Source organism: Cibotium barometz, chromosome 42 (assembly GCF_041138505.1).
Source record: "Cibotium barometz isolate CiBa-2024 chromosome 42, ASM4113850v1, whole genome shotgun sequence".
Taxonomy (NCBI): Eukaryota; Viridiplantae; Streptophyta; class Polypodiopsida; order Cyatheales; family Cibotiaceae; genus Cibotium; species Cibotium barometz.
The window spans coordinates 31,802,016-31,822,157 of NC_141087.1; the positions used below are offsets into that span (position 1 = coordinate 31,802,016).

General features: G+C 41.5%; 1 protein-coding gene across 1 annotated transcript; it reads left to right on the top strand.

Annotated features, from left to right (window-relative positions):
• Window positions 1-11,835: 11,835 nt before the first annotated feature.
• On the top strand, window positions 11,836-14,982 carry LOC147614377 (putative inactive receptor kinase At3g08680). The gene is made up of 2 exons (XM_086780913.1): window positions 11,836-14,054; window positions 14,195-14,982. The coding sequence occupies exons 1-2, from the start codon at window positions 12,275-12,277 to the stop codon at window positions 14,776-14,778; spliced, it is 2,364 nt and encodes a 787-aa protein (XP_086637039.1). The 5' UTR covers window positions 11,836-12,274; the 3' UTR covers window positions 14,779-14,982.
• The last annotated feature ends 5,160 nt before the right edge of the window (window positions 14,983-20,142 follow it).

The window sequence follows — 20,142 nt, forward strand, 5'->3', positions numbered from 1 at the left end:
ACTTGTCATGTGGTTCTCGAAGCACCTGAATCAACATACCATACATCATCCTTACATGCTGCTACATCATTTCCAGACATAGCATTAACCACATGTTGCATAGCAAACAACCTCTCATTATCCTCATTATTTTTGCTAGAGGATGCATAATTGTTTTGCTGCACTTTTTCATTTCGCATGTCACTCTGCTTCTTATAGCAATCTACCTGCACATGTCCAGGCTTACCAAAAATAAAAATAGACTCGTGTATCATTATGCTGCCTTTGCCAATTACCATGACCTCTTTGTTGACTTCCCCTGCCTCTTGGCCTCTTCCACTTGTGTGTTGTTGTTACGAATCCTGGGACTCTACTACTAACCATAATTTTGATTACCTGTTTGGCCAGCACCTTGGCCACGTCCACGACCTCTACCTCATCATCTACTTGCACTTGTGTAGAAGGCCTACTGCTCTGAACTGTTTTTATTTTGGCGAAGACTGTTAATCTTCACCCAAATTCTTCTCTTCAATGATCAGCATTGACACTAAATCTATGAAGTTGGGAATGCTCTCCCGAGTTTGAATAGATGTTTTGAACGCCTTGAACTGTGGCCCCCGAGACCACGTAGACACACTTCCACCTTATATTATCATCAACAAAACAGAAACACCAATTGATGCAAGGGATTCCATAATGCCCTTGATCTTCAAGGCATAATCATTCACAGACATTTTTTTTTTCCATAGTATAAAGCTCATTCTTCAACTGAATCTTTCGTGCTTTGGTGTTAGTTTCATACAGTTTCACCAAGGTGTCCCATGCCTCCTTAGGTGACTTGGCATCCTATATATTCCTAATCATAGCGTCATGTATACTGATAGAAAGCTAATACATGACTTTCCTTACTCCTTTATTCCAATCCTTGAACTCTTTTACATCTTCAGTAGTTGGATTAATCTCCAGTATCTCTGGTGCCTCCTCATGTTCACCTTTAATGTAGTTTAAAGTAACCTTTTCTCATTAAGAAATTCATTAATCTAAACCTCCAAGCATGGAAGTTGTTCTTGTCAAGCTTCTCTACAACAATTTGGTTTCTTTCATCATTTGACATCTTGTCTGCAACACAAATTTACAAAAAATAGCACTCTTGTTTGACCTGCACAAATTGCTATATTTTCTGTAGCGGTAGTATACTGCACCCAAACTGTCACAACCGGTGACTTCAATTTGTATACATACACCCAATGGAAAATTTGAGATCTCTTTGCAGTACACACATTGTCTGCACAACCGATCGCCCTTCTTGTAGTTCTAAAAACATAGTTATGTAGAGAATCAAAACTTACCCACTGTGACCGTGTGTGAACGCCAAAACGGAGGTTCAGATGCGCTCGAAACGTGTTTTCTGCTTCAAAAACATTTTCCAAATGGATGGTATAGTTGCCTTGTATCTCTGCTCCCACGAAGAAAGCTCCTCAATTGGAGTTCGTTTGCCGGTGCCTCCCGAAGAGCTCTCGATAGGGGTGTAGTAGCCAACGTAAAGGGGGAAGAGTAGATGAAGGTCTTACCCTTGTACCACTTCCTGTGCTTCTCTTTCTTGTCGCTCAGCCCTCAGCATGAACCAAGCTCTGATACCATGAAAATATACAGGGGAGAAGAGAGCTTAAGCTCTTGCAAGAACACACACACTCACACAAACCCTAGAAGAGAACTCACATGGTGAGAGGCTAAAAATTCTTCTTCTTCTTCTTCACACAACAAAAGAGGTCTACAAAGAAGATAAAGTCACTACAATACATAATAGAGTATATACAAGTAGTCCATAATGTGAACATACTAAGAGGAGTGGGTAGGTGTGGGCTAGTCGGTGTAGTCCAGCTATAGAATCTCTGGCAAAGATATGCCGGTGCCAGCTACCAAACTCACCAGTGATATAAATGTTGAACGGTCATGAAGGCGCCTTGTGAGAGTGTCAACTCATGTTGAGCTTGACATCTCAATAAGAGCATGACAAAAGTGCTAAACCCATGACGATTCTTAGTAGGAAGCCGCAAAAAGAGCCAACGTTAGAGCCTCTTCCTCTGGAACCAATCTAGTTAGGTTTCTCTCATTGCTAAATATAATGCGATGTAGGCTCACATTGCTAAATATAATGCGATGTCATCACCCAATTTTTTTTAAAAGTGCTTCATCATGTAGGCTCACATGTGTCACATCATCACGTAGGCTCACTTGTCACATCATCACATAGGCTCACATTGCCACATCATCACCTTGGGGAAAAAAACTTGGAAATAAAGTGCCCATGTCATCACGTAGGCTCACGTGTGCCAATGTTCATGTCAAGAAACTTCTTGCTCTCTAGCAAGGAACCATAGTGCTTGTGGTTAAATCACTTGTCTTGGATCATGTAAGTCCCTATTGGAGAGAATAAAGAGGCCAAGTGGTGTGTCAATCCCTCTTGTTTAATATTGATGAGCACTACCAATTTGATTACGCCATTGAGTAGTTGGTAAAAGTAGAAAAGGCACCACCTAGATTTGGAAATTCTTTCAAACATGGGCACCCATATCTTGCATGATGGTAATTGTGGTGATGATAAGGTCACTCAAGGGGATCTAATCAACTAGGTACATCAATTTAAAGAAGCTGAGCGTTGTAGCCCATTTGCTATGGAGATTCTGAAAGAGTCCCCACTTGTCTTACTATAATCTCTCTCTCTCTCTCTCTCTCTCTCTCTCTCTCTCTCTCTCTCTCTCTCTCTAAGCTGACACAATAATTGCTAAAGTAAAAACTCACCAAAGGAGGAGAAACCTAATCTAAACATTAATTGTGATGTATATATGTGTACACACATGCACACATACATGTGTGTGTGTGTGTGTGAATGTGTACATATGTGTGTGTAAATATATATAAACATGTATACATATATGTATATATGTATATGTATATATATGTATACGTATTTATGTAAATAAGTATATGTATATATATGTAAATATACATGTGTATATATGTGTGTGTGTGTGTGTATGTATGTATATATGTATATGTATAGATATATATGTATGTATGTATATATGTATAGATATACATAGGACTACCAATTTGATTATACCATTGAGTAGTTGGTCAAAGAAGCAAAGGCACCACCTAGATCTGGTGATTCTTTCAAACTTGGGCACCCACTTCTTGCATAATGGTCATTGTGGTGATGGTAAGGTCACTCAAGGTGATCTACTCAAGTAAGTATATCAATTTGAAGAAGCTAAGTGTTGTGTAGCCCGTTTGCTATGGATATTTTGAAAGAGTCCCCACTAGCCTTATCAATATATATATATATATATATATATATATATATATATATATATATATATATATATATCTAAGCTCACATAATAATCTTTTGCTAAAGTGAAAACTCATGAAAGGAGAGAGAAACCTAATCTAAACATTAATTGTGATGTATATATGTGCGTGTATACACACACACACACACGCATACATATATACATATGTGTGTGTGTGTGTGTATGTATACATATGTGTGTGTGTGTGTATGTATACATATATATGTGTGTGTAAATACATACACACACACACACACACACACACACACACACACACACACACACAAACATACATATGCTTTTCATGTTAAAAAAAAACCTCACTAAAAAATACTCCTCTATCTCCATCTCTCCCACACACACACACACACACACACACACACACACACACACAAACACTCTCACTTGCACATCTATTTTTGGGTGCATCCCTTAGTGTTCATCCTTGATAAGTTGATTCACACATACGACCCTGTAATTTAGGACCATTCGCATACAACGACTCTTTAATGATTAACCACATCTAATCTTATGCATACGAGGATTAACTCGCCTGTTGAGCCAACTCTGGCCACATGATAGTGCTTTCTTTCTGGTGAGCTAGCTCTACCTGGCTATTGTTACACATAATATGGTGGGAGTTGACGATGGCGTGTTATGGTTCTACAGATTGGCGAGGCATGGTTATGGCATTTTGGAAGCTTTCTTTAAGCTCTACCTATATAAATGGAGCAAGGTGAGTTCGTAGACACTCACTTAGCCTGTGTATTGTGTCCTGTGGTTGTTTGGCATGTCTCTTATGCTAGCATCAGCCAGGAGTTCCTCCTCTCAGGTAACTCTTGTTGATCTACATTGCATGATGATTGAATCCCTTTATAATTAGAGATGGTAACTCTGTGCCTAGTACAGAATGTATTGAAACCCGTATTGTGCTATGACCATACGTCTGTGTATGACTTATATTGCGTGATTGGATGATGACCTTTGGGGAATCCTACACGGGATATATATCCGGATTTTGGATAATATACATACTATTTTTAGAGATGTTTCTTAGTTCTTATGGCACAATCAAGTTTGAATTATTTTTCATAAAAGATTCTTAATCTTTATGCAAGCACCAAGTATTAAAATAATTGAATTTAACTGATGATACTTGGCTGTGGATATCTTATGAATAAAACAGGCTACGCTGGAATATGAGTCTTATTATGCACTCTGTTTTTTCTAAAATTTTAAATAAATTTATGCACGGCTCATTACATGGATTTAATATCATATCTCTAGTTTTCTGTGCATGATGATCTTGTATTACCGAGGGATGAGCAGGGCTAATTACGCGGATTCAGTATCATTTATGATATATATATATATATATATATATATATATATTTGGGTTGTATTAACTAGGGATTCAATATCATTTATGATATTTTTTGAGTTTTTTTGTTGGATTAATACAAACTGTTTAGCAGTAGTAGCTGAGGATTGATACTGTCATATGGAGATTTATCCTCAAAAGCTAAATTAAACCCAAATGTGGATGGCACACCGAATATGGATGGATATTACTTTTTCTATGATAACTAGCATATAGTTAATTGGTCTGTGACCGGTCATGCATGACTGATGGTATCCCCAATGCTGATAAGGCTAGGTGGACTCTGGAAATTCTATCAAACCTTAATATATGCCAAAGAATTAGCTAAAATAACTCACAATTTGAGAATTTAACCCTCAGATTAGTTAGATAAAGAGAGGTCATGTGCATATAAGAATTAACATAGCTTCTTTTGTCAAAATAGGGTTTCCTGCTGGAAGCCGCCACACTAGAATGTATTTCATATTACTACTGATATGTAGTGATAATGATGATTTTTTACATATAGTTTTCTGAATCCTCTTAAGACAAGTTTAACATGATGAACAATACGAGGATTGTTATGATATTTTCTAGGGACTATCCTTTGAGAAACCCAAGTACCTATACCTTGATAGGCTGTTCTGCTGATATGATTAGAGATATCTATTGATTCTTTTTAGGACTACTTAGATGTTGCTTATTTTTTCATAAGAAACATTATTGGATCTCTCTAATTGAGATCACTAGTAGGTAGCCAATTATTTTCCAATTGGTGAATTACCCCTTTACTTTGGATGATACTATATTCAAGATGTATCAAGGGAATTGATCCCATCACTACATAAACCATAAGCTATTTTGGGTGACATCTATAACACGTGATAGATCCTTTGACACGTGCAAGACACACACGCGCTAACTCTTTGTTTGTCTGTTTGGACGGATGCAGGTAACAGGATCTATTCTCTCAAAATATTTTTGTGGTTTATGCTCTACAACAAAAAGTTCTTTTTCACCTAATGGAGTCACTGGCTCTTTGTACTTGTAACATGATTATTGTACACAAATCTATTATTATATAATCATGTTTAATGTTTTTATTAGTCAAGTTTGATAAGGTTCTTGGAGTTTCTCTGAATGCTGATGTAGAAGACTGAACACACACACACACACACACACACACACACACACACACACACACACACACACATATATGTATGTATGTATGTATGTGTATATATGTATATATGTATATATGTATACATGTGTATGTCTATATGTATTACATATGTAAATACATAAAAGTATATATGTATTACATATGTTTACAAATACATAAAAGTATATATGTATTACATATGTAAATACATAAAGGTATATATATGTATAGATATATATATGTATATGTATACACACACACACACACACACACACACACACACACACACACCCCAAGGCATCAAAATACTGGTTGTTAATATGCAAAAATGCATTACGCAAAATGTTTTGCAAAAAAGTGATGTGGTGGTGATGACATGGCGATGGTGATGTGGAATTTGCACTTAATAGTGCAAGGTCACCTTAAAGGCTTGGAATGATGTGACTAGATTTTGGAAAGAAAAAGATTAAAATCTTTTTTGGTATACTAAAAAGAGAAGAGATTTTATTATTAATATGATGCTTTTGGACTAGACTACAAGCGAGTTTTAAAGCGCTTTTTTAAAGTGCTTTTGGGGGCAAAAACTATAAATTCAACCACTCTCACATTGTTGAGACATGTAAAAAGACAAGAGAGCTATTTAGCTTTAAGAAGTTATACTCAAGATTCCTCTAGGGAGTTTTATCTAATATAACTCAAAGGTGAGGGGAGGGTCAGCCCAAGGCTATTTCGACCCTTAGTGTAGTGTATTCTCTCTCTACTCTCTCTCTCTCTTTTGTTTATTTTTAGATTTTCTCAAGGTCTTATGCGTGAAATTATTATTTTCTTAAAGATAAGCTAAGTACCCGTGCCACAATTGTTAGGAAGACATGTTTTAGTTATGTGTGTGTGTATGTATATATATACATATATATATGTATGTATACATACATATGTATGTATACGTATATATATGTATGTATATACACATACATACATACATATATGTATGTATACATACACATATACACATACACATACACATACATATACATATACATATACATATATATATGGTACTATTACTTCCGTGATGACCATTGAAAGTGCAAATCCATTCAAGTAGTCCCAAGATTTTTGGAAAGATTATCAAATAGAGGTAACATCTTCGGATAGAGAGATAGTAAGTAACACGATCAAGCTATAGTTGTTATTATATGCCAATATCAATGGGTTGACAATAAAAATATGAGAACTTCGAAGAAATGTTGAAAGTAATTTTTGCATTAACTTTCTCGTTGTAGATGGTGATCTTGTGTTGTTATATCTTCTCCAACCTCCTTGAAGTCATAACAATAATAAATAATTCTATTTGATTAATTATCACTTCTATTGGTTTGGTAGAGATGTATAATGTGATTCCATGTTAAAAGGACACTAAAAAGTTTAAGCCTCTAAACTTAAACCAACTAGATCTTCTACTTTTAGTAAAATTTTGTAAAAACTTAATGAGGGAAATATGGTAAAAGAGGAATCCTAGGCCTTTATATAAGCTACTTAAGTTTTGTTTTAGGCACCATTTTATTATTTTATGTAGAAATGTAAGGTGTTAATGGCATATATATTCTCAACATTCTATCCAGAAATTATTTGAGGACCTAATGACATGTTTATAAAACACATTAACACTAGTTTGGTACCAAAACAGGACACTGAAGTGTGCTTTTTTGGGGGGTTGCGAAAACAAATCAAACTCCTAATGTAGGCTTTAAAAACCAAAATGCTTCATTGGGCATGTAGAACATAACCCTATGCTCATGTAAAAAATGCTAAACATATAAAATGCCTTTTTATTTGGAAGGACATAAGCAACAAAGTAGCATATGTCTTGAAAATGAACATTTTTCAGGATTTTTCCAAATATGCAAGCATCATTCTCTCAAAAAAAATCCAATGATATCAATAGCATTTTTTCCAATATATTTTGATAGCATACATCAATCCAAGGAGGTAGAAGTTCACCAAAAAAATCATTTTCCTTTCCTAGAATTGTTTTCAAAAAAGTTGCATAAAATCAGCAAAAGTAACGCGTATTATCAAAACTCAATCACGCCACTAACAAATAATGTAGCCATATCAATGAGAATGTTGATTATTGGTTTTCATGCTTGATATGAGATAAATAAGCCATAATTTGAGGTGTATGACACTAACTTAGCCTCCACTTAAGTACGTTCTTATCACCTGGTTCAAAAAAAATTGTAAAAAATAAAAATACAAAATTTGATCATCTTTTATCAAAAACTAATCATAACTATGCTTGCACAAGTAGTCTACACCTATAGTTACAACAAATAATGCACTTACATAGCTTTCCCCTTTGATGAAAATCAAAATTAGACTCATAATTAGACATTTTATGTATTAAAAACACGTTGCGCAAAAGGCCATGTATGAGAAGAGGCCCAAAAAGTGGCTTTAAAGTTTTGGAAAATTCAAAACAAAGTAGTATTTATCCTATATAACATGGGTGCACCTCAAGTTTTACATTATTAGCTTGCATATGGAAGGAGAAAAATTCATGCTCCACATGTATAAAAAAACGTCATTTCAATATTAGTGAGCCAAAAATTTATCCAATAATTGTCGTTTGATGATTCTAGGATTTAGTTTACATCATGGGCTTTCCATCAAGCCAAGTTTCATGATCAAACTATGTCTCTTCTAAAAGTTATGTCCAAATTACTACTATTTTGAAAACAGCAAAAATCATGCATTTTATCAGCATGTGTCTAAGAAAATTAAAATATTGCCTTGCAAAAGCTAAGAAAAGTGCAGTTTAAAAAATCTCAAGGATTTTTTGGGTCTTGAGGAACATCTGTGGATGTTGAGCATTTCAAAACTCTTAATAAATTGCCCACAAAAATTCAAGAACTTTTCAGGACACTTTAGTCTCTCAGGACACTTAAGTGTCCAATTACAGAACTAGTGTTAACATAATTAACCTATAAATAATACCTAGATAAAAGTTCCATCTATAACACTAGTACAAGGGTGGAAAGAAGAGTCATATCCATATGGCATCTACCTCCCTTGCTCTCGAGAACCTCCACATGGAAGTACCTCCATATTCATGTAGACGTCTATCTATGCTTTATCAAAAGGATAATTCACAACTATTGGGGGTGATACCTTATCCAAAATCATACCGTCCATAGTTATAGGGGATGTTAGGAGCCCTAATGGGTTTAGCTACTCATTAGATTATAACTTGGGGATGTTGTGAATTATTTTGTGGCATGTTTAGCCTTAGAGAGCTATCCTACTTCCACTAAGCTAACGAGGCATTACGTTGACACTTGAAAATGGAAAAGAAAGATTTCAATCCCTATACTTGAGAAGAAATTTCAGTACATGTTTTGAGAGTTTCTCTTGTAACTTGAAATGCACATTCATTTCATGTAAATGTTATGGTACTTATAAAGCTATGCCACTCCTCCAATCTAATGGTATAAAACTTACATGGGGCAAGGCTCTTAGCACACATCTTTTCATGCTTGACCAAAGAGTAAGATGAATGATGAACATTGGTTTTATTTCCATGCATGCCAAAAAGTGGTTGTAGAAGAGCTTACGACCATTGGAGTTCTCAATGGCATTTAAAATTCATGAGGCTACCTACATATGTGCAACTTGGTGAGAAGAGGTGGGCAAACTATCTACTGAGGAGAAAATCACATTGATTCTATGAAAAAAAAGCATCTAAAAAAATTTGTATAACCATGTGCGAAGCTTATGTGCATGCTAAGCAAAATTGTATTGTTCCCCATTAGCTAGTTCATTGTGACAAAGGGAAACTTCATCACCTCCCATGTGAGAACTAGTTTGATCACCAAAGTTTGGGCATTTCAAAAAACATCTTGCATTTTTACTCTCATGGGGAAAGGCCCATTGCATGTCCCTCACAAAAGCATGGACACTTTACCATCATCACATTTAGCATGTTCACATAGCAACTCAAGTTCTAAGCATGGTTGAAAAATCATTTTGATTTTGGGTAGCTCCTATTCTAGAAGACCTATTTTAGAATTAATAGCGATTTCCTAAATTTTTTCGTTTGTGGCTATGAGAGATAAGTGTAAAAACATTATCTTTTTTGTTATCTTCTTCCATGTCCTTATGCTCTCACAAGCAAAAAAAGATTTTCTCATTTGAACCAAAAGGGAGTATTGATTTCTATTTGGTTTGCCAACCCAAGATCGTTGCATGAACATGCTTATCTCGGTGGTTGAATTTTATTGAGCTGCGTGTGTCATGGGCCATATATATATGCACTTGGCTTAGTCTCATGCCTTAAATTTGCAGCCTATGAATGGTTTAGTCAAAACTATTTTGAAACTTTCCTTAATTGCTTTGGGTTTCAAATGCCACCTTCCACATCCATTTTGAGCTTCATCACACCAATAAATTATGGTATACATGTTAATATATGAGGTCATGGTCACACACATATAGATATACATTTACATAAGCATATGAATGTCCCCTAAGCACATACATTATACAACATTGGGCTTGAGTTTGATGTTTTAGTATATTTATAAGGCTTTTCTTAATGGAGCCTTTGGTAAAATTTCAAGTGTCATTTCGAGCTATATGCATGCAAGCTCAAAGTACCGGTTGCGTGCCCCCATAATTTGGCCACCATCACCCATAAATGCATGTATTGGTAGTGTGCATGAATAGCCCAAAAAAGACAATCGGGCCAACCATCACCCATAAATGCGCACATTTGTAGTGTGCATGAATAGCCTCTTTAAAGCCCAAAAAGGAGTTTGAACTTTGAAGCCCAATGACGAAAGTAAGGGTTCGGGAAAACAATTTTAGGGAAAAGGAACTAAATCCTTTTCACCACTAAATGAGAAGGAAATTGCTATTTTTGAGATGGTATTTTCTATGTGAACTTAGAAAATATAACTAAAACTTGTAAAATTTGAAAGGGTTTTATTTCCTTCTCATAAGAATTTGAGAAGGATTTTCCCAAAGTTGAACAAGTTCTAGGCTAAAGCAAACCCGTCTTTTCCCGAACCCTCGAATGTGCAAAATTGCTAACTTGGGAGTTAACTGTTTGTTGGTGTCTATTTTTCAGCTCAATTGCATTATTGGAGTCTAGGGGGGGAAGAGGGAGGAGCTAGGAGGTTGCAAGGGGAACTTGGAAAGTTGAAACTTGAGTTGTCAAAATTTAATGGTGGCATGGGGCAAGTTACAACATGGAACCAATTACTACTTATGACATGGTACTATGGTGTGGGGGGCATATATTAAATGGTACTATGGGGGGAAATGAAATTTATTAAATTATCATAGAGATTCCGCCCTAACTCATGAGGCTGCGGAGGCCGGGAAATGGCGGCCGACCGTTGGCGGGAGACGGAACGGCGCCAAAAAAAGGTCGTATTGTTGGCTGGTTGGAAAAGCTCGCAGATAGAGCCGTTGCTGAATCGTGAGCTAAAATAACGTAAATATATATATATGAGGGGACACACCCCCCCCCCCCCCCCCCTTTTTCAACAGGAGCCGTTGGCCAACCTCATGTTTTTGTACACGTAAAACGAAGAAGATTAATGTATACATTATTTATCTAATCCACGCTAATCCACCCGTCTGCTGCCGGGCGGGCCGCGCAACGCTTTAGGTCCACGGTGGCCAGGGACGGCTTTAATGCGTTGCCCGAGGCTGCTCAGCCAGCTTTTAATTTGCGTGCTGGCAAACTTTTTGAGGCGCCGCGTGTGAAGTTGTACTGTTATTGCCACGCTGGCGATGTATTGCCTGCCGATGGATGCCACGTCGGAGTGCCACGTCACCCCTGCTTTCATTTTCACCCGATTTGCAGAATTTACTCGCTGGGATTTTCGCGCCTCGGGTATATTTATATAAATTTGCCCTGTCCGTGATGGTAAACGACTTTCGTAAAGCCCGATGACTGAGCGCTAGTCCCCGTTCCCCCATAGACAGCCGCAACCTCAGGCACCTCCGCTGACGCTGCCACTGTGGCGATATACGACGGGCGCCTCCTGCCTGCACTTCCTGTGTGTGAGATTGTACATCTCCTGCTCACTCTGAAGGGCCTCCTCCTCTACCAGTAGAGAGGGCGATGGATTCCTAGTGTCTTCTTCCTCTTCTCTTGTTGTTGCTGCTTCTCTGTTTTCACTCTAGCCCCCCTCCTGGCTTTCAAGGGGGGGACGAAGCGTATCGCCTTGTACATTCATTGTCGCGAGAACGTGACCCGCTTCCCTCTTGCCCAAGCTTCCACACCCTCGTCCTTCCGGTCTCGCACAGACGGAAGCTGGCGAAACTTGGCCGTTTTGGAGAACTCTTCGTCGCCAGTGGCCACTACCTTTTCATAGCTGTAAGAGGAAGCTTGCCGAAGGTGTAGCTATGGAGACAGAGTCTGAGGATGCTAATAGAAAATGGCGTCGCATTTTCACCCTGTTGCTCATGCTGTGCTGTAGTAGGAGCACCCTCGTAGGCGGCGCAAGGCACGTGCTACTAGCTGGTGGTGGCGCAACAAATTCGACAGTGATAGACTCAGACTTGGCCGCGCTGGCGGCGATGAAAGCCGCTCTGCTCGACACTCGCGGGGCTCTGGAGAGCTGGAATACAAGCGGAGGGGGAGCGTGCACCGGAGGATGGTTGGGTGTGAAATGCATTGGTGGACAAGTCACCGCCCTCCATCTCCCTAGCAAGGGCCTGGGCGGGCAGCTAGCGACGGAGATCGGCCAACTCGTGGCTCTTCGGCAGCTGAGCCTCCACACCAACGCCATTACGGGTCCCATTCCGGCATCCATCTCCGCCCTTCGCAACCTCCGAGGCCTCTACCTCTTCCAGAACCTCCTCTCGGGCACCATCCCTGCCTCTCTCTCCCCCGTCCTGCAAGCTCTTGACCTCAGCAAGAACCGCCTAACCGGCGTCATTCCGGCCGACCTCGCAGCCTCTGCCCTGCTCCGCCGCCTGGACCTTAGCTCAAACAACCTCTCCTCCACCATACCTTCCACCATAGCATCGCTTACTGGCCTGCAGGTGCTTATTCTGAGCGGTAACAACCTGGTTGGGCCCATCCCTCAGCTCTCTGATCTTTCCAACCTTCAGACCCTCGATCTCTCTCACAACTCTCTCAATGGCTCCTTCCCTTCTCTAAATTCTATGCAACCAAGCTCGGCCATTCAACTGGCTATGGCTCCCTCATCTTCTACGTCAGGCAAACTCTTCTCCTCTCTTCTAACTCTCAACCTGTCTTACAATGGCCTCACTGGCTCACTGCCCTCTCAAATTGGCGATTTGTCCACTCTGCTCGTCCTGGGTCTAGGCAACAACGATTTTTCGGGTCCAGTCCCACCTCAGCTAGGCAACATCACAGAGCTATCCTCTCTCGACCTCTCCCACAACAACTTCACCGGCGGCCTCCCCTCTTCCCTCTCCAAGCTATCTAACCTCACCAGCTTCAACTGCTCCGACAACAGCCTGACAGGGCCGGTCCCCAAGTTCCGGCATTCCTTCAAACCCAGTGCATTTGCAGGCAACAAAGGCTTATGCGGCTTTTCTCCTTCTTCCGTATGTGCCGTTACGGCTCCAGCGCCGAGCAAGAGCAACAATGAGTCACAGCAAGCGAAGGCAGCTGCCACAGCTGGGAAGAAGAAGAGATTCAGCGCGCTCAGTCTGGTGTTCATTATAATAGGGGTAGTGATAGTGGTGTTTCTTGTGCTGTGCGTGTGCTCTCTTCTTTTCCTGTGTTGTTGCAGGAAGTCGGAGGTGGCCAAGGCAGGGTTTCCAGGGGACAAGCCGAGCCAAGCCGGAGGCCTTCCAAGCACCACTGCAAAGGGAGGGCCAGGGGACATGGGGGGCAAGCTGGTGCACTTCGAGGGCTCGCTGGGCTTTGCTGCAGATGACTTACTCTGTGCAACGGCGGAGGTGCTGGGCAAGAGCACCTATGGGACTGTGTACAAGGCAACCCTCGAGGATGGCAACCAGGTGGCGGTGAAGCGCCTGCGCGAGGGCATTGTGAAAAGCCAGAGGGATTTCGAGGTGGAAGTAGCCTCGCTTGGAGCCATAAGGCACCCCAATCTGCTTGCTCTCAGGGCTTACTATTGGGGGCCAAAGGATGAGAAGCTGCTCATCTTCGACTTCATGCAAGGGGGAAGCTTAGCGGCATTCGTCCATGGTAATCAGTGGCATATACTACATTGTATTATTAATGTAATCTTCTTCAAATTGGGCACAAAGCCCTGCAATTAAGCTTTAGATTTGCTCAATCATGCAGTATAATCTTCTGTAACTGGATTGATGTGCTATGTTCGGCAGCTCGGGGACCTGAAACACCCTTAACTTGGCAAACCAGGATGAACATTGCTGTTGGTGCTGCTCGAGGCCTGGCTTACCTGCACGACCAAGAGAAAATCATCCATGGAAACCTCACCTCCAGCAACATTCTTATAGATGCACACCTCAATCCAAAGCTTTCTGATTTTGGGCTGTCCAGGCTCATGACACCGGCGGCCAACTCCAATGTGATTGCAACCGCCGGGGCCCTGGGCTACAGGGCGCCCGAGCTCACCAAGCTGAGGAAGGCCACCACCAAGTCGGATGTGTACAGCTTCGGCATCGTGCTGCTTGAGCTCTTGACAGGGAAGGCCCCAGGAGAAGGCCCCTCTGCAACAGAGACCGGCATGGACCTTCCAGACTGGGTGGCCTCCATCGTCAAACAGCAGTGGACGCATGAGGTGTTTGACCTAGAGCTCATGAAAGGCAGGGCGCCCGGAGACGAAGAGCTCATCAACACCCTTCAATTGGCCATGACCTGTGTGAAACTGCCTCCCCTGGAACGCCCAGAGATGTCTGAGGTTCTGCAACAATTGGAGCAAATCAAGCCAGACCTTAGGCAATGAAAAGCCTTCACGCATTAGCATACCTACTACTACATCCGGAATAATTTTTATGCTTCAAAGAGGGCCCAATATTCTAAGCTCTCATAGGTGGATTTGACATGATGTATTTGAGCTAACCAAGCTAATCATTCTTTTGTTTTTCGGTGTTTCTTGCTTCTGTAATTTCTTTTGCTCTACAGGATGTAAGTTCTGGTTGGTTTTTTTTTTACATATTATTGGAGTCTTTTGACCATTTACTTAACAAGATGGACTCACATGGTAGAAGGTCTGAAGATAATGAATGTACCATATTCATACAAACACCAAGCTATACTGTATATGTACACCATCACTATATACCATTATAATGACTTCTAATTGTTGTAAGGTGCAACCTTGGTTATATTGGCCTGCGATTATCCTGGCTCCTCCTGCTTGGTAACAAATTGAATGTGCACTTCATGTAGGGGCAAATTAAGCCTAGCCTACTGCTATTTCCAGAGTAGAGATCCTTCTCACTTTGTCCCAGACCCATGGAATCTGAAAATTCATGCTCATGCCTATCTAAAAGGTTTTCTCTCTTCAATAAATTACTGTACCAAAGTTGAAAGGTTTTTCTCCCCTCTAAAAAAACAATTCTGCTTGTAACCCACACAAAATTGGAGCTACCCTTTGTTATGGTGATCACTCAGTAGGACATGCCAACGAAAGGAACTAGTTTTGCATATATGTGTTGTTGCGGCATTGCCCCCACCCGTGCACAGTTTACACATTTCTACCATGTGGCTAGAGGAGAGAAGAAGATGGCTTTAGAGGAGATGCTAGAGAGAATGACGTGTGGTAGGAGAAAACCCGTGCACACATGGCAGGAGAAAACTCGTGCACAATGTGGCTAGAGGAGGAGAGGAGATGCTAGAGAGAATGACATGTGATAGGAGAAAACTTGTGCTATATATACCTATCCTTGTCAAGCGTGAAACGTAATCTTGCATGTAGCCTCGAACCAGCTAAAGGAAGACCATCTCAAAACAAGCATGACACATCAACCACTTCCAATCTTTGCATGTACCATCCAAACAATTTTGAGGAAGACTATCTCAAAACAGGCGAGGCGTAGCACTCAACCACCCCTCCAACTTCCAGTCTTCTTTCGACCTCCAATCTTAGAACCAATGTCAACATTTGCATGACAAACATCTCACTCTATGCTTGAGAGTTATTCTAGACTTTGTACAAATTGCATGACAAACAAACATCTCACACTATCTCATGCCACCATTGTTGTTGCTCTCAGGTGGACTTGTCTCTTGGACTTGATCCATTGATCTCTTTGCTCGAAAGCATCAAATTATTAGCCTTGATTCTTGCCAAAGTATCAAATCAACTAACAAGATTCATCGTGATTAGGGCCATGACATTCTCACTCCCTTGACAAGATTCATCGTCCTCCACCCCAAAAGAATGTTTTGCTTGGCTGAATTCTTGTAATAATTGAGCTCACTGTACGTCCATAAATCCTCCCCCCCCTCTCTCTCTCTCCTTCAATTCCCACCCTCTTCCCTTCTCCCTCTCTCTTTCTCCCACCCTCTCTCTAGCCCATACCTCTCTCTCCTTCTCCCACCCTCAGCCCATTCCACCCTCTCTCCTTCTCCCACCCTCTTCCCTCCCCCCTCTCTCTTCCCTCCCTTTCACTCTCCCTCTCTCTCTCTATATGCTTGTCTCTCTTTGCTAGCTCATTGTACGTCCATAAATTAGCCACAATATGGCCATTCAGTCTATCGTTGTTGGGGTCTCTACCCTTCAGCAACAACTTGGTGGACATAAGTTGCCACAGCATGGCTTGCATGGCTTCTCTACTCTTAAGCAACAGCTCGATGGACATAAGAACTCTAAGTTATCACATGATGAGTCGTCGCTCTATGCTTGAGAGTTATTCTAGACTTTGTACAAATTGCATGACAAACATGCTTGATACACATTTCAAATCCATTAACATAATGGTAAATTTATAATCAAGAAAAATCTTATGTTGAACAATCATCTAATGCAAATCCATCTAAGCCATCTAGCACTACTTCTATATGTACCGCTCTTATGCGAGTGTGATTTTTGAGAGAGCTTGGTAGAAGGAACTTTGGAGGGAGCTTTTCTTGGTTGAACACTCTCTTTCTACTTGAATAATCTCTCTTTGTCTCTCTTTGCTAACTCTCTATATCCGCTCACTCTTTCTATCCTTGTCTCTCTTTGCTAACTCTCTATATCCTCTCCCTGTCACTCTCTCTATCCTTCTCTTTTCTCACTCTCTGTGTCCTCCCTATCTTACTCTCTCTATCTTTCTCTTTTCTAACTCTCTCTATCCTTCTCTTTCTTTGGTATCTCTTTGTATTCTTCCCCTTTCTCTCTCTCCTTTAATTCCCACCCTCTTCCCTCTTCCCTCCCCCTCTTTCTCCTTCTCCCACCCTCTAGCCCATACAACCCTCTCTCTCCTTCTCTCACTCTCTTCTCTCTCTCTATCCTTGTCTCACTTTTCTAACTCTCTATATCCTCACCCTGTCACTCTCTCTATTCTTCTCTTTTCTCACTCTCTATGTCCTCCCTATCTCACTCTCTCTATCCTTCTCTTTTCTAACTCTCTCTATTCTTTGCTCTCTTTGGTATCTCTCTCTATCCTCCCCCCTCTCTCTCTCCTTCAATTCCCATCCTCTTCCTTTCTCCCTCTCTCTTTCTCCCACCCTCTAGCCCATACCTCTCTCTCCTTCTCCCACCCTCTAGCCCATTCCACCCTCTCTCCTTCTCCCTGCCTCTTCTCTCTTCCCTCCTCCCCTCTCTCTTCCCTCCCTTTCACTCTCTCTCTCTCACTCTCTCTATCCTTATCTTTCTTTGCTAACTCTCTATATCATCCCCCTGTCACTCTCTCTATCCTTCTCTTTTCTCACTCTCTGTGCCCTCCATCCATATCTCACTCTCTCTATCCTTCTCTTTTCTCACTCTCTGTGCCCTCCATCCATATCTCACTCTCTCTATCCTTTTCTTTTCTAACTCTCTCTATCCTTCGCTCTCTTTGGTATCTCTCTGTATCCTCCTCCCTCTCTCTCTCTCTCCTTTGATTCCCTCTCCCTCCCTCTCTTTCTCTCTCTCTCTCTCTCTCTCTCTCCCTTTCACTCTCCTACTTTTCCTCTCTCTCCTCTCCACTCTCTTTCCCCTCCTCTCCACCATCTTCCCCCTCTCTCTCCCTTTCACTCTCCTACTTTTCCTCTCTCCTCTCCACTCTCTTTCCTCTCCTCTCCTCTCTCTTTGCCTCTCCCTTTCACTCTTCCACCCTCTTCCCCCCCCCCTCTCTCTCTCTCTCTCTCTCTCTCTCTCTCTCTCTTTGTTCCACCACTGCCTAGCCCACACTACTCTCTCTCTCCTTCTTCCACCCTCTTCCCTCCCTTCCACCCTCTCACCCTCCCTCTCTGTCTCCTTCTCTTACCCTCCCTCCCTCTCCTCTCCTCTCCTCTCCCTCCCTTTCGCTCTCCCACCCTCCCTCTCTCTCCTTGTTAGGTTCTCGTAATACTACTACGGGCATTACCACAGGAGGGGACGGCCTCTGGCTCACCACCCAGCCATAGAGGAAGAATGAGGATTGCCCCTCATCCCCCAGGCTATATAGTGTGTGGCCTGCCGTCCACACTAGCTTGGCCGCCCATGACTCCGCATGGGCGTCCTCTCCCACTGATGGCCACGTCCTTGGCCATCCGGTCTGCGGGTCGGCCACCACAGGCGTTACAGCCTACGTGACATTATCCCCCCTTAAGAAGAGTTTTCGTCCTCGAAAACAAACTGGGGAAACCTCTTGGACATGGCACTACGGCGTTCCCAGGTAGCTACCTATTCCTGTCTGTCCATTTAACAAGTACCTCCTGGTACACTTTATGTTGGGTTTGTATGTCACTATACTCTAGAATCTTTTCAGGTTCAGGTGGTATCTTTGGTGGCTCTATCAAGTCCACCAAAATCTCTGGAGAAACTACGTTCTCTAACCCGTGAACTAATTTCTTCAGTTTACTGACATGGAAGACAGGATGGACTTGAGAACTCTCGGGTAACTCAAGTTTATATGCTACATCCCCAATCTTCTTAAGAATTTTAAAAGGACCACAATATCTCGGAGAAAGTTTATCACACATTTTCTCGTTTTCATGGTTTTTGACTGCGCAGGAACCTTAAGGAATACAAAGTCACCTTCTGCAAAGGTCACCTTTCTTTGTCCTTTATCCGCATAATTTTTAGCGCGATCCTGAGCGCTAATGCTCTCACGTGCGGCTCTGAGCATATCATTCATATCTTCAAGGAAATCCTTGACAGATTGAATCTTCTCCTTTTCTAGGCCTACAGCCATTGGAGATCTCGGCTGGAATCCATACATTAACATGAATGGTGTAAATCTAGTCGTCTCGCTGAGTGTTTGGAGCTGTTATAGGCAAACTCCAATAAGGGCAAGTACTCTTCCCAATTAGATTGCTTCTTACTAACATAAGAACGTAACATATTCTCTAGAATTTGGTTAACTCTTTCAGTTTGACCATCAGACTCCGATGATCTGCCGTACTCATACTCAGAGTAGTATCCAACTTTTTGAAGACTTCCCTCCAAAAATGACTATTGAACTTTCTATCTCTATCCGACACTATATCTCCGTGGGCAGGCCATATAGCTTGTAGAGATGTTCAATAAAGAGTTTTGCCAACTCTGGCGTTTTAACAGTTTTCTTCGTGGCGAAACTTTGCCATTTTAGTTAACTTGTCCACTACCACCCACACTGAGTCATTCCCTCAACTCGTCTTGGTTAAACCGGTAATGAAATCCATGGAAATGCTTTCCCATTTCCCTTGAGGAATCTCCAGCGGATGGAGTAGTCCTCCAACCTTAAGACGTTCATGTTATTGACCTGGCACTTACTGCATTTCAGCACATGACTTTCTTTAAGAATTTGGGCCCGAAAGTCACCAATAATTGGTACACATACTCTACCCTTGTAGAGTAAGTACCCGTCGTCAATGGAGTAATTAGCATATTTCTCCCCCCCGACGAAGTTTATCACTCCCCTTTGAAGCCGTGGCAGTCAAAGGTGATGAAGGGCCTACGTCAGAGCTCTCCGGCTCTCCAAACTATACCTAGAAGACACGGCTAGTCTCTCCGGACTAACTCTCGCTTCCCGTTGCACCTTTGGCCGCCAGTCTCTCCGGACTAGCAATCCGTGCCAATGAGGGAGGTGGTCGCGTCTGTGAAGAAGTGCGTACGCGTACAGCGCACACCATACCTCTGTAAAAGATGGATCGTGCTCACATAATCCACGTAGTAACTCCAAGAAATCATTCTTGAAGACTGTGAAACTAAGTTCAT

What these genes read in the sequence shown, in the direction of transcription:
- LOC147614377 (XM_086780913.1), top strand. Translation starts at nt 12,275, where the DNA reads ATGGAGACAGAGTCTGAGGATGCTAATAGAAAATGGCGTCGCATTTTC. An exon ending in CTTAGCGGCATTCGTCCATG is followed by an intron (nt 14,055 to 14,194) that starts GTAATCAGTGGC and finishes TATGTTCGGCAG; the next exon opens with CTCGGGGACCTGAAACACCC.